The sequence below is a fragment of the Natator depressus genome, chromosome 1, assembly GCF_965152275.1.
Source record: "Natator depressus isolate rNatDep1 chromosome 1, rNatDep2.hap1, whole genome shotgun sequence".
Taxonomy (NCBI): domain Eukaryota; kingdom Metazoa; phylum Chordata; order Testudines; family Cheloniidae; genus Natator; species Natator depressus.
This window is the reverse complement of record NC_134234.1, coordinates 229,333,803-229,347,963: the sequence shown is the minus strand read 5'-3', so window position 1 is coordinate 229,347,963 and position 14,161 is coordinate 229,333,803. Positions and strand designations below refer to the sequence as shown.

Here is a 14,161-nt window from a genome sequence, read left to right as displayed (position 1 = left end):
ATAAGTCATGGACAGGTCACAGGCTGTGCATTTTTGTTTATTGCCCGTGACCTGTCCATGACTTTTACCAAAAATATCCATGACTAAATTGTAGCCTTAGTTACGACCTACTAAGGCAAGAGTGCATCCCATCAGGTGTTACTCAAGCATTCATCTGCAAAGTTCTGCCACAATGAGATCTTTAGATACAAATATGAAAGGTATGCTCATGAGTTTGACTGCAGGATGAGGGCCTTAGGATATTAAAGCTGAAATAATTTTATATATCTAACTTACTTTTTACCGTATGTCATTTGTTGACTTTTCTCTTGATCTCTCAGCATGGAAGATGAAAACAGACTAGTCAGTTTCACTTGTTTACAATCATATTCTAATCAATTTTCTTTTCAGATTCTCATGCCTTAGTCCAATATTGCAATGTGTGACCTACCAAATGCTACAGGAGAACGTTTGTTTTTTGTAAATTTTAAAAACTATACAGGAATTTTTAAAAATGGAATTTTTTGTCTCAGGTTTTGTAAAAGCTTGTTTTTACAAAATCTAACTTTTGCACCAAATTTGACCAGACAGTATGTTTTAACCTCCTCCTCTCTCCACCCACTCACCCCCCCCCCCCCCCATGCCAAAACCTGCAAAACCATAATACTATTTTGCAGATTAACTCCAGAAGGGACTGTGAGTCATCTAGTCTGACCTTCTGCATAGGAACTCAGTACTGGGTCTGGTACTAGTCAATATTTTCATTAATGATTTGGATAATGGAGTGGAGAGAGTATGCATATGAAATCTGTAGATGACACCAAGCTGGGAGTCATTGCAAGCACTTCAGAAGACAGGATTAGAAAACAAAAATGACCTTGATAAAATTAGAGATTAAAATTGACAAGGGAAATTCAATAAAGACAAGTGCAAAGTCCTTCTTTGAGGAAGGAAAAATCAAATGCATAACTACAAAAGAGAGAGTTGTTGGCTAGTACTGCTGAAAAGGATCTGGGGGTTATAGAGAATCACAAATTGAATATGAGTCAACAATGTGGTGCAGGTGCAAAAAAAAAAAAAAGGCTAATATTTTGGGGTGTATTAACAGAAGTGTTGTTATATGTCAGACAAGGGAGGTAACTGTTCCTCTCTACTCAGCTCTGGTGAGACCTTAGCTGGAGTACTGTGTCCAGTTTTGGGAACTACACTGTAAGAAAGATGAGAAAAACTGGAGAGAGTCCAGAGGAGAGCTACAAAAATGATAAAAGGTTTAAAAATCCTGACTTCAAAGGAAAGGTAAAAAAACCTGTGCATGTTTAGTCTTGAGAAAAGAAAGACGGGGCGGGGGGGGGAACGACGGGGGGGGACTGAACAGTCTTCAAACATGTTGTGGGGTGATAAAGAGGATGGTGCTCAATTGTTCTCCATGTCCAATGTATGTAGGACAAGTAGTAATGGCCTTAAACTGCAGTGAGGGAGATTTAAGTTAGATATTAGGAAAAACTTTTTAATTATTTGGGTAGTTAAGCTCTCAAATAGGCTTCTAAGGGAGGCTGTGGAATCCCCAGCACTGGAGGTTAAGAACAAGTTGGAGAAACACTTGTTTAGATTTAACTGGTCTTGCCTCAGTGCAGGGCCCTAGACTTGATGGCCTCTCAAGATCTACATTTCTATGATTCTATAACACAAGCCATAGAATTTCACCTTGTAATTTCCTAAGTGAGGAGAATGTTATTTCCAGCTATGTAAATGAACACCACTGAGTCCAACCAACTGTGTCTGAGCTAGATTGTATCTTTGCTGTTATATCTACATCTGATATATCTATAAATCTACCTACCTACCTTTGTTTTCTTTTTTGGACCCTAAAAGTTCAGAGAAAAAGGAGAGAGAAAGAGTCAGAGATTATAGTACCTAAACAAACTATAAGGAATAATTAAGAAGTGCAACTACTAAGTAAATTAAAATCAGATAGGTAAGTATATTTCATTTAAAAGTTTAGCCATTGATAACAGATAATATGAACAAACTGTAATATGGGGGGAGGGGAATAACCAATGAGCTTTAATATCGGGGAAAGGGAGAACCACCAGTATTACACGATTTCATTGTTTTTATTGGTATTAACAGACCATCGCCACATTTCATAGCAATATACTGTAGTTAAGGTTGTGGCAGCACATCCATTCTAATTTCTCCATTAAAAGTCAATGCACGTCAGAGACTTGTATGTTTTAGATAAAAATGTCTGAACTCCTTGTTTCCTGGTTTCGCTGGTTTGTAGTACATATAATCTTACAATTATTATCAATTACTATACAGAAGTGGGTATCATTGATCCCTTTTTATACATAGAGAAACTGAAGTATAAAAAGAACAGGAGTACTTGTGGCAACTTAGAGACTAACAAATTTATTTGAGTATAAGCTTTCGTGAGCTACAGCCCACTTCATTAGATACGTAGACTGGAACATATAGTAAGAAGATATATATACATACGGAAAACATGAAAAGGTGGAAGTTGCCATACCAACTCTAAGAGGCTAATTAATTAAGATGAGCTATTATCAGCAGGAGAAAAAAAAAAAACTTTTGTAGTGATAATCAAGATGGCCCATTTGAGACAGTTGACAAGAAGGTGTGAGGATACTGAACATGGGGAAATAGATTCAATTTGTGTAATGACCCAGCCACTCCCAGTCTCTATTCAAGCCCAAGTTAATGGTATCTAGTTTGCAATTAATTCTAGTTCAGCAGTTTCTTGTTGGAGTCTGTTCTTAAAGGTGGCAATTTTGCAACAGAAAAGCTTCAAGAACAGACTCCAACAAGAAACTGCTGAACTAGAATTAATTGCAAACTAGATACCATTAACTTGGGCTTGAATAGAGACTGGGAGTGGCTGGGTCATTACACAAATTGAATCTATTTCCCCATGTTCAGTATCCTCACACCTTCTTGTCAACTGTCTCAAATGGGCCATCTTGATTATCACTGCAAAGTTTTTTTTTCTCCTGCTGATAATAGCTCATCTTAATTAATTAGCCTCAGAGTTGGTATGGCAACTTCCACCTTTTCATGTTCTCTGTATGTATATATATCTTCTTACTTTATGTTCCATTCTATGCATCTGATGAAGTGGGTTGTAGCCCATGAAAGCTTATGCTCAAATAAATTTGTTAGTCTCTAAGGTGTCACAAGTATTCATGCCCTTTTTGAGGATACAGGCTAACATGGCTGCTACTCTGAAACCTGAAGTATAAAGACACTTAGGGACTTTTCCAAAAGTAACACAAGGAGTTACATGGATCAGCGTTCACGTGGCACTCCCCATCAGTACTCAGCCCAGCCCTGGAAAACTAATGATCCAACCAGATCAAATTCGGTGATGAATCCTGGTCACATGCCACCTGAAACACATTGCACATACGCTAAGAAGAAGTCAGAGCAAAGAATAGAAACTAAAGTATCTCAACACTCAATCCCTACATGACACTGCATCATGTACCAAATGGTTACATTTTCAGTGCAATGTGTAGGACATAGCTAGTTAATATTAACGTGTATGGACATTGATTGGCTAAATTTTTAATGCATTATTTTGAAAATTTACACAGAAAATAGAGGTGGAATGTAGAAGCGGCCAGTTGAGTGGAAAAGCCAGAGAACAAGGAGGTAAACATGGTCCGAAATGGATACCTGGGGAAGGAATAAAGGGCTCCTCTAGGGGAGTAGAAGAAACTGTCTATTGTGGTGGAACGGTTTTGGTAAGGTGTGAAGGTGAAGTTTACAGGAATGCAAACTGAGTTTCATGCTAAAATATCCCAGGGATTTCCTACAACATAAAAAACTGGATTAATCAGGGTGGAATAAAGGCTCAGATCCTCTACTGATTTGGGGAGCCTCAATACTTTTGAGGATCTGGCTCAAAGTGCCTGTCTCCTCCAGATTACCTTTTGAAGTCAAGCCCAGATTGGCAGTGACTGAATAGGATTTCCAGTTTACTGGCCTGTGTGAAATGCTTTGATGGTCTCAGTCCAGTTCCTAGACTCAGAGGATAAAAGGTCCACATTGCAAAAAACCACCACCATAATCAGTACTAGATGGGCACTTTTGCTGGTAGTCCCAGCAGAACTGACGGAGCTGCAGAAGGCTGAAATCTCCTCTTGTGGGAGACGTTTGAATGCCCTCTCTGCCTAGTGCCTTCTACCTGTTCCGTGATTAGGGGCACTCACCTCCCTCCTGTTTACCAGACTGATTCTGTTTAACCCTACGACTGGCCCAGTAACCCTTACCCTCAACGTAAAGGAAAGGGATAGTAGGTGCTGGAGCTAGGGGTGCTTTGGGTGGCTTGAAGCGGCTTCCCTTACATACAGAAATTACAGCTTGGTTCAATGACTCTCAGCAGCCCCACTCTGCAGACTGTCCCAGGGCCCCTGCAAGAGACGAAAGCAACCAGCTCGCCTCCCCTGACACCGTTCATCTCCGGTGTGCAAGGGGCAGGGGCAGGCGCCGGGGTCCCCGCCGGGCTGGGTGAGAGGCGGAAGCCGCGATGCTAAAGGCTCAGAGGCTGGCGGGGGGCTGAACCCCGTCCGCCCAGGGACCCTACGGCGGCGCCAGGCCGCTCAGCAGCGCTCGAGGGGACAGGCCGAGCCCCAGCCCCCCGCGCACCCCGGGACTCGGAGCGGACGGGAACGGGGAGCCGGGTGGGGAGGCTGCCTACCCGGGCTGGGGGAGGGGAGCGACTTACCCCCCGCCCCCAACAACCCCATGGCCGGGCCCTTCCTGGGGCGGCCCCGCTCTCACCATCTCGACGCGTCCCCCAGCCCGGCGTGAGGCACTATTTACCCTCCCGCCCCTTCGTTACCTAGACGACTAGTCCCGCCCACGCGGAGCTCTCGCGCTGCCGCTCCAGACTTCCTGACAACCCTCTCCGTCCCCCCACCCCACCCCACCCCACCCCCCCCCCCCTGCATCCTCGCGCAGCCGCAGTAGACGTCCACACACTTAACTCACGCGGCCGCCCCGGGGGAGGGGACTCGCTCGTGACTTTCTCACTCTGCCGGGGCGGGGGTCGGTGGCGCTTTACGGCCGGCAGGAGGTGCCGTAAAGCGTGCGCAGCTGGCTTTGCGTCAGGGCCAGTGGAGAGGTACAGATCCCCCCCTTTCCACCCCATACCCCGCCCCCCCCCCGCTCTCTGAGACCCGGGTGGAGCCCGTGCGGTGGGGCGGGGCGCTGCCCTGACGCCATGGCTGAGTCCCGGCGCCCAGGTGCCTTAACCCCGCACCCCCCGGGGAGGGCAGCCGGGGGAGCAGCGGCTTGCCCCACGCTTGGGAGGGGGCATGTGGGTGCTGCACTGAGAGTAACCCCCCCCCCCATCATCGCCAGGGGCCCCTAGGCCAGGCAAGGGAGTGGGTGGGCTGGTGAGCCCGCGGGGCAGGTCTGGGCTGCACTGAGAACCTGGCTCTTTCTGTGGGGTCTGGGCTGTTCCCGAGCCCGCGCTGGGGCGGGACCTGGCTTTTCAGTTGCTCAGCCTGGGTCCCCCCACCCTAGCTAACCCGTCCATACTGCCCTGCACAGACCTTCCCACTTGGATCTGCAGCTTGACCTGCGTCCACACTGCAAACTTACAGGGCTTGGACTGGAGGCTTAGTAGGACTTGGGCTTTGAGTCCACCCCCCTGTGAATAGGTTTCAGAGTAGCAGCCGTGTTAGTCTGTATCCGCAAAAAGAAAAGGAGTACTTGTGGCACCTTAGAGACCAACAAATTTATTTGAACTGTAGCTTACGAAAGCTTATGCTCAAATACATTGGTTAGTCTCTAAGGTGCCACAAGTACTCCTTTTCTTTTCCCCCTGTGAATAGGATCTTAGGTTTGGGTCCTGAGTATTTGCTGACCCAAATCAGACTGATGTGTGCATTGAAAGAAGTGGGATGTGGGCTCAAACTCGAGTGAGATCCTGGGCTTAATGTGCAGTGTAGACATACCTTTAAATGACTGTATTGCTGCTGATAATGGGGATATCCAACACCATTGTGCTGGGTTCTGTGCAAACCCACATGCAGCCCTGTGCTGCTCCTGCCACCAGGCTGATAATCCAATTCAAGAGTTTATAGCCAACCCCAAGGTTCTCATGACAGATATGCATGGTGTTGCCAACTCCTGCGATTTTTATCTTCAGTCTCAGACACTTTTAGGGATTTCTTAAAGCTCCAGCTCCTGAAAGCATGTGTTTATGTAAGAATCTCAGCTTTGTTTGGGGGGAAGGGAGTTTCTAGCCCTTGTTTGTGAAGAAAAGCTGGAAAATGTGATCTGCTAGAGGCTCAAAATTACTATGTGTGTTTATCAATTCTACCTATCCATGCTTTTCTTATGAGCCAGCAGGGCAATGGACTAGACAGAGACTCCCTTTTCATACAAAAGTGGCCCTCAGAGTAAGTCACATAAACTCTGCTTATCTACCTCCTCAGTAAAAACAAAGGGTAGAGCTGAGATTCTCAGAATGGGCTCACTGGGGTATTGTCATCCCTTGTATTGGTGGAACTGCTTCCTTGAAGAATGTGGGTTTATACATGCCCCACTTGTTATATCATAATTTAATTATAAAAATTGTCAACATATTATCCCCTCCCCACTCTCCAGTGTTAATATTTGGGTTTTTTTTATGGTGATTAGATTGCTTGTGAAAGGTGTCTGACAGCTGAGGAGACTGAAGTCCTCTCTCCACAGAAAAGGTAGAGGCAGCAGCAGTGCAAACACCCCACCAATGGGCTTCAACTTCATCATGGAGGCACTAGCTCAGATGAGAAGAGGGTAATTCATTTTCCCTCTCAGTTAGCCCCTCTGCAGAGACTGCCATCACAGAGACCAAATAGTGCTAGTTAAGATTTTTTCTATGTCATGTGAAATAGTTTATCTAGGGCAGTGGTTCTCAAACTTTTGTATCGGTGACCCCTTCCACATAGCAAGCCTCTGAGTGAGACCCCCATCTTATAAATTTTATAAGGCAAAGCAGGGTTTAGGGTGGAGGTTGACAGCTTGTGACCCCCCATGTAATAACCTTGCAACCCCCAGTTTGAGAACCCCTGATCTAGGGGAAGGCCTCCCACCTTGACTTTCCACACTAAAGCAGTGATGCTGTTAAAACAGTACCTCCTTCTACTCACTCCCTTTTTAAAGAAGTTCAGGAGTTCAAGGAAGACCTACTATATTAATTGTCCCATCTAATCAGTTCAGTCCTTAACATCAGTGAGGCCTACTCATGGTCACAACACTGTCTACATTCACATAGTGCCAAGTTACTAAAGGTACAGTAGAACCTCAGGGTTACGAGCACCTTGGGAGTGGAGGTTGTTTGTAACTCTGAAATGTTCGTAATTCTGAACAATACTTTATAGTTCTTTCAAAAGTTTACAATGGAACATTGAGTTAATAGAACTTTGAAACATTACTATGCAGAAGAAATATGCTGTTTTCCCTTTATTTTTTTTAGTAGTTTGCATTTATCACAGTACTCTGTTTGCTTTTTTGTTCTTTGGTCTCTGCTGCTGCCTCATTGTGTACTTCCAGTTCCAAATGAGGTGTGTGGTTAACCGGTCAGTTTGTAACTCTGAGGTTCTACTCTACTAAAGGCATTTCACCTGCTAACTGAGTGCTATGCTAATGGCACAGATACCCAGCAGTTGTATGGATAGCATGTGCTTAATAAAGCCTAGATGTCTCATGCTAAGTCAGGGGAGGGCAACCTACAGGCCGCTGGCCAGATCCAGCCCATCAAGGCTTTCAATCCAATCCACGGGATTTCCAGCCCCATGGCACAGCAGGGCTAAGGCAGGCTCCATGCCTGCCCTGTCCGTGCGCCGCTTCTGGAAGTGGCCGGCCCCACATCCCTGCAGCCCCGGGGGGCGGGGAGGGGGGCGCAGAGGGCTTTGTGTGCTGCCCTCAGCTGCAGGCACTGCCCCCCTCCCCCGCAGCTCCCATTGGCCGGAACCTCGGCCAATGAGAGCTTTGGGGGTGGTACCCGCAGATGATAGCAGCGCACGGTGGAGCTGCCTGCTCCATCCCATCCCCAGGAGCCACTGCCAGACATACTGGCCACTTCCAGGAGCGGCACAGGGCCAGGGCAGGCAGAGGGCCTGCCTTAGCACTGCTGTGTGCTGCTGCCGCTCTAGAGCCGTTCAAGGGAAATGGCGCCAGGCCAGAGCCTGCACCCTGAACCCCTCCTCCCTGTGTTGAGCTCCCTGCCACACCCCAACCCCTTGCCCTGATCCCCCTCCTGCACCCCAACCCCCTGCCGCACCTCTCCTGAGCCCCTTCCTGCACAACCCGCACCTCAACCCCCAGCCCTACATTCATGGCCCTGCATACAATTTCCCCACCCAGATGTGGCCCTCGGGCCAAAAAGCTTGTCCACCCCTGTGCTAAGCAGTGAAAACACTTGCTTTATAGCAATGTCATTCTGCTGTCACATGTTTTAAGACTGATAACACCCGAATGAGTCAACACTGATGCTTCTCTTTAGTTGAGATGGCCTTGTCAGTCAGGTTACAGCCAGAGGTTTAGAAGCAAGATTTAATAAATAACTTTATAGTGCTAGGATTTGGAATTTAAAGATTTATATAAAAAAAGTAGTTTAGGCAACTTAGTGCTTTTAGGATGTACACTGATTCAATTCTCATATTTTTTTTCCTGTTTATTACATTAGAAATATTCTGAAATGATCTGACTTTTTTTTTAAATGCTTTAGCAATATTGTTACGGGATCTGAATTAAGTCTGAACCGCGCACTACAGTTCTCTCAAGCCCTGCTTGGTGGGAAGGGATGTTGAGTCTGAACATTCTTTCAAGCCAAATGTGGGGCTTGGGCTTCAGCATGTAACTCAACATCCACAGCTCAGAGCATAGTGCAAAAAACAGAATGAGAAAATGTACTGTACGCAGTATGATATTTTTGAAATATTTTTTGTTCTTAAACATGTGAAAGGCACTTATGCTCAGAGGACTAACTTTTTAAAAGAAGCATTACTTGAAACTTCTGAACTTTATCTGTGAAAATCACTCTCTTCTTTATTATTAGTAGTAGTATTGTAGCACCTAGGAGCCCCAGGCATTTTACTGAACTTTCCAAAATCTTTGGGTTGAAAGTAATTGTACAGACTTTGAGCCTGACAAGGTAAATTCTCCAGCCTCCACTTAATAATAAAATATTATAACTAATACATGGAGTCTGTGTGTGAGGATAAAGTCAAGCATAGGAAAATGAATCCTGCAATCATTTATTTCTTGAATACACATAAGGTGGCTGTGTTGGCTCTGCCCCCATACAGCTCAGTAGTTGCTGAAAAAGTTTAGTAATGACAGTGCTGCTAAATGACTGCTTGAAATCTGTTGTGACAAAGTTCCTGCTCTACCTTGGTGGGTCTTGCACTTATTGGCGGATTTGCTCGCCTTGGAGCTTCGCGGCAGCCCTCAGCTTGGCCGTTTTTCTGAATTCACAGTCCAGGTCGACTCCTCCTCTGTCTGACCAGGAGTTGGGAGGATTTGGGGGAACCCGGGCCCGCCCTCTACTCCGGGTTCCAGCCCAGGGCCCTGTGGACTGCAGCTGTCTGGAGCGCCTCCTGGAACAGCTGTGCGACAGCTACAACTCCCTGGGCTACTTCCCCATGGCCTCCTCCCAACACCTTCTTTATCCTCACCATAGGACCTTCCTCCTGGTGTCTGATAATGCTTGTACACCTCAGTCCTCCAACAGTCCGCGTTCTCACTCTCAGCTCCTAGTGCCTCTTGCTCCCAGCTCCTCACATGCACACCACAAACTGAAGTGAGCTCCTTTTTAAAACCCAGGTGCCCTGATTAGCCTGCCTTAATTGATTCTAGCAGTTTCTTGATTGGCTGCAGGTGTTCTAATCAGCCTGTCTTAATTGTCTCCAGAAGGTTCCTGATTGTTCTGGAACCTTCCCTGTTACCTTTTACCTGGGTAAGGTACCTACTTAGGCTGGGGCTAATATATCTGCCTTCTATTACTCTCCTATAGCCATCTGGCCCGACCCTGTCACATATATCCCTCTCACCCCCCCCCCCCACACACACACCCACTCAACACTACAGGGTTGGGCAACTTGGGACATCAGGCAATGTACTCGTGACAAGCCATCTGCATTGCCAGTTTGGCTTCCAGCCCGGTGGTGTATGGTGAATTGGAAAGGTTGTAGGGACAGGAACCATCTGGTCACGCCTTGCGTTCTTCTCTTTATTTCGCTGCATCCACTGGAGGGGTGCATGGTCGGTCACAAGGGTAAACCGTCATCCCAGAAGGTAACAACATAGTGTTTCCATGGCCCATTTCACAGCTAGGCACTCTCTTTCAACCACGGCATACTTCTGCTCTCTCGAGAGGAGTTTCCTGCTGAGGTATTGGATTGGGTTTGGGTGTTCTTCATCTCCGACCATCTGCAATAGGACAGCTCCCAATCCTACTTCAGATGCATCTGTTTGTAAAATGAATTCTTTGTTGAAGTCTGGGGCTATAAGCACGGGGTTACTGCAGAGGGCTGTCTGTAGATCCATGAATGCTTTCTCTGTGGCATCTGTCCATTTCACCATGTCTGGACCCCAGGCTTTTATCAGGTCTGTCAGGGGACTCGCTCTGGTAGCAAAATGGGGAATAAATCATCGGTAGTACCCACCACACCCAGGAATGCCCAGACTTGCTTTTTCTGATTCGGCCGGGGCCAATTTTGGATAGCCTCTAGTTTGTTTATTTGGGGCTTGACCATGCCCCTTCCTACAGTGTAGCCAAGCTATTTAGCCTTGGCTAGCCCTATAGCACACTTGGCTGGGTTGGCTGTGAGGTCAGCCTGTCTTAGCGTGTCCAGAAACGCTTCCACCTTTCCTAAGTGGGTTTCCCAGTCGGGGGTGTGAATAATCACATCATCCAAGTATGCCGCTGCATAACTGGTATGGGGCCGTAGGAGCTTGTCCATAAGACGCTGGAAGGTGGCAGGTGCCCCGTGCAGTCCAAAAGGAAGAACAGTATATTGAAACAGACCCTCTGGTGTAGAGAATGCCGTCTTTTCTTTCGCATTTTTGGCAAGGGGAATCTGCCAGAATCCCTTTGTTAAATCAAGGATGGTCAAAAATCGGGCATTGCCCAGGCGGTCAACTAACTCATCGATACGGGGTATGAGGCATGCATCGAATTTGGATATCTCATTCACCCGGCGAAAGTCATTACAAAACCTAGTGGTGCCATCGGGTTTGGGCACCAACACAATCAGGCTTGACCACTGACTGTGGGACTCTTTGATGACTCCCAGCTCCAACATCCTTTTTACCTCTGCCTTGATCTTCTCCCTTTTTGCTGCTGGGACCCGATAGGGCCATAAAGTTACCTTTGCCCCAGGGTCTGTGATAATGTGGTGATATGCTTCGGTGGTCTGGCCTGGTTTGGTTGAAAACAAGTCCTAGTATCGGTTGATCATCTCAGTTACCTCCTTCTTCTGGTTTGGTGTCAGATCAGTGGATATCCTGATCTGCTCCTGCATATTATTTCCCTGGATCGGGGTCTCTTGGGCCACTACGCACGCCTCTCCTTGGTGCCAAGGCTTTAAGAGGTTAATGTGATAAATTTATTCTTGTTTCCGGCATCCTGGCTGCCGCACCTTGTAGGTTACTTCCCCCACGGGTTCAACCACCTCATAGGGCCCATGCCATTGTGCCAAAAGCTTGCTTTCTGCCATGGGTACCAACACCATCACCCGATCCCCTGGTTGGAATTGTTGGACTTTTGCCTTGTGATTGTAATGGGTTCGCTGGGCTTCCTGCGCCTTTTCCAAATGTTCCCGTACAATAGGGGTGACCCGGGCTATCCGTTCTCTCATCGGCAACACATGGTCAATTATATTTCTCCCCTCATTGGGTTCCTCTTCCCAGATTTCTTTTGCAATATCTAGTATGCCACGGGGGTGGTGTCCGTATAATAAGACAAAGGGGGAAAACCCAGTTGAGGCTTGAGGTACCTCCCAGATTGCAAACATAAGGTAGAGTAGTAGGGTGTCCCAATCCTTCCCGTCTCGACTTACCACTTTCCTTATCATTGTCTTGAGGGTTCGGTTAAACATTTCTACCAGCCCATCAGTCTGCGGATGATAGACTGAAGTTCTCAGGGTATGTATATGGAGCAGCGTACAGAGGTGCTTCATTAGCTTCAACATAAATGGGGTACCTTGGTCTGTTAATATCTCCTTTGGTAGCCCCACTCGGGCAGAGATCCCTACCAACTCTTTAGCTATCGTTTTAGACGCCGTGTTCCGCAGGGGGACAGCTTCTGGGTAGCGAGTAGCTTAATCCAGAACGACAAGTATATATTGGTGGCCCCGGGCTGTCTTCTCCAGGGGTCCCACAAGATCCATGGCTATTCGCTCGAAGGGGACCTCTATGATGGGAAGGGGTACTAAAGGTGCCCTCAAGGGGGGACAGGGACGGTGCAGCTGACACTCCGGGCAGGACGCACAGTACCTCCGCACTTCATGTACTCCAGGCCAGAAGAATCGTCGCAGGACCTGTGCCAGGGTCTTCTTTACCCCCAAATGCCCCCCAAAAAGATGACTATGGGCCAGACTTAATACAGCATTCTGGTGTTTTTTTAGGTACTAGGATCTGCTGTACCGTCTGCCCCTGTACTGGTGCAACCTGGTATAGGAGATTCTTCTTCATTATGAAGTAGGGTCCTGGTCCCTGGGTTTTCCCTTCCACGGGGACCCCATCTATTTCGGTCACCTCCTTCCTAATGTTGTGGTACCTTGGGTCTTCAGCCTGGTCCTGTCCAAAATTTCCTCTCCTGGGGCTAATCTGCCTGAGATGTAGGGGGCCAATCTCTGTTGCCTTTACTGGTTCAGAGGCGTTAGGGTGTGGGTCAGACTCGGGTGCTTCTCCCTTCTAGGTGGCCTCCTTTTCAGCTGCTCGGGTCCGCCTACCTACAAGAGCGACCCTCTGGCTTTGGGCCAGTATTCGGGTTCCCAAGGCCTTAGCTGCCCTTCTTTCCCTTTTCGTCTTTCTACGCTGCCTAGGAGTGGAGAACAAATCTGAGTGGAGAGAAGGTTGGGGGTTGACAGTCTACTGTGGATGCCTCACTACTTTCAGGGCTTCCCCCTTTCTCCAATTCCCCTACTGGGAGTAAGTCTCCAAACCCTGGGAAGCCCCTCCCTATGTGCACTGGGTATGGGAGTTTAGGGATTACACCTGCTGCTATCTCAGTAGTGTTCTCCTGAATCCCGATTTTTACTGGGATGGTGGGGTAATAACCAACTGTCCCATGAACACATGTTATCCCCTTACGCTTAGCCCACAGCAGCTGACTACGCTTCACGAGCTTCCCCGAGACAAGCGTGATAGCACTCCCCGAATCAACCAGTGTTGTGGTTTCTACCCCATTTAGCTTCACTGGTCTAGTGTACATATGTGGGGTTAGTGAGACCCGCACAAGGTGGATTAGGGAGCATGGGTCTGCCCAGTTTCCTAGGTTACACTGCATAAGCTCCTTGGCATTGGGACACTGTGCAGCTATATGTCCCCACTCCCCGCAGGTGTAACGTCTGTATGGAGCCCTAGGCATTCCCCGGTCTCTTGGTTTGAGTAGTCTAAGATCACGATTCTCTTCCCCCTCAGTGCTCCGACTCTTTGTGGCTTCTGGTGGGCCTTCAGCCCCTCTCTTTTTCCACCTGGGTTCTCCTGGTGGCCCAATCACCCAAGCTGTAGGTCTTGGTGCTGCTAGTTTAACCCGGGGTGCTTTTTCCTTAACTGGTCGGGTCAGCTCCCTCGCCGTCCTTCGCCTTTCTACCAGCATGACAACCTCGTCGTAGGTGGAGGGTTTGTTCTGGCTTACCCAGGCGCGAAGGTCTGGCGGTAGTCCTCTCATGTTCTGGTCGATGACCAGAACCTCTAGTATCTCCTCTGGACTCTGGGATTCAGTTCGTAACCACTTTCGTGCGAGATGGATGAGGTCATATAATTGGGACTGCGAGGTTTTGTTTTCCTGGTACCTCCACTCATGGTATCGCTGGGCCTGCACTGTGGTCGTTACCCCAGATCTGGCCAGGATCTCTGCTTTCAGCTGGGGGTAGTCTGCCACAGCCTCTTCAGGCAAATCATAGTAGGCCTTCTGGGCCTCCCCACACAGGAATGGAGG

The 14,161-nt window shown here is 47.7% G+C and overlaps 3 protein-coding genes across 15 annotated transcripts in view; 1 reads left to right on the top strand and 2 right to left on the bottom strand.

Moving 5' to 3' along the window:
- DNAI7 (dynein axonemal intermediate chain 7) overlaps window positions 1–4,828 on the bottom strand; it is a 47,760-nt gene extending 42,932 nt beyond the window's left edge. For 2 of the 3 annotated variants that reach the window (XM_074937405.1, XM_074937421.1), the window contains exons 1-2: window positions 4,783–4,828; window positions 1,824–1,844 (exon numbers count right to left, since the gene is read on the bottom strand). In XM_074937405.1, coding sequence (XP_074793506.1) covers window positions 1,824–1,844; window positions 4,783–4,785 — 24 coding nt within the window. In that variant the 5' untranslated portion in view covers window positions 4,786–4,828. The remainder of the gene's footprint in view (window positions 1–1,823; window positions 1,845–4,782) is intronic. The other variant, XM_074937413.1, reaches the window with a different exon arrangement.
- Window positions 1–14,161, bottom strand: part of KRAS (KRAS proto-oncogene, GTPase) — a 67,905-nt gene that overhangs the window by 3,597 nt on the left and 50,147 nt on the right. The gene's annotated exons all lie outside the window — the stretch shown is intronic.
- ETFRF1 (electron transfer flavoprotein regulatory factor 1) overlaps window positions 1–14,161 on the top strand; it is a 45,674-nt gene that overhangs the window by 6,403 nt on the left and 25,110 nt on the right. For 4 of the 9 annotated variants that reach the window (XR_012636117.1, XR_012636111.1, XR_012636118.1 and 1 more), the window contains exon 1: window positions 4,971–5,125. The exons of 1 other annotated variant lie outside the window; for it this stretch is intronic. The gene's annotated coding sequence lies outside the window, so the exon portion shown is untranslated. Of the gene's footprint in view, window positions 1–1,137; window positions 1,276–4,970; window positions 5,126–6,651; window positions 6,790–14,161 lie in introns of those variants that run through there. 4 more of the 9 variants (XR_012636115.1, XM_074937492.1, XM_074937500.1 and 1 more) reach the window with 3 other exon arrangements.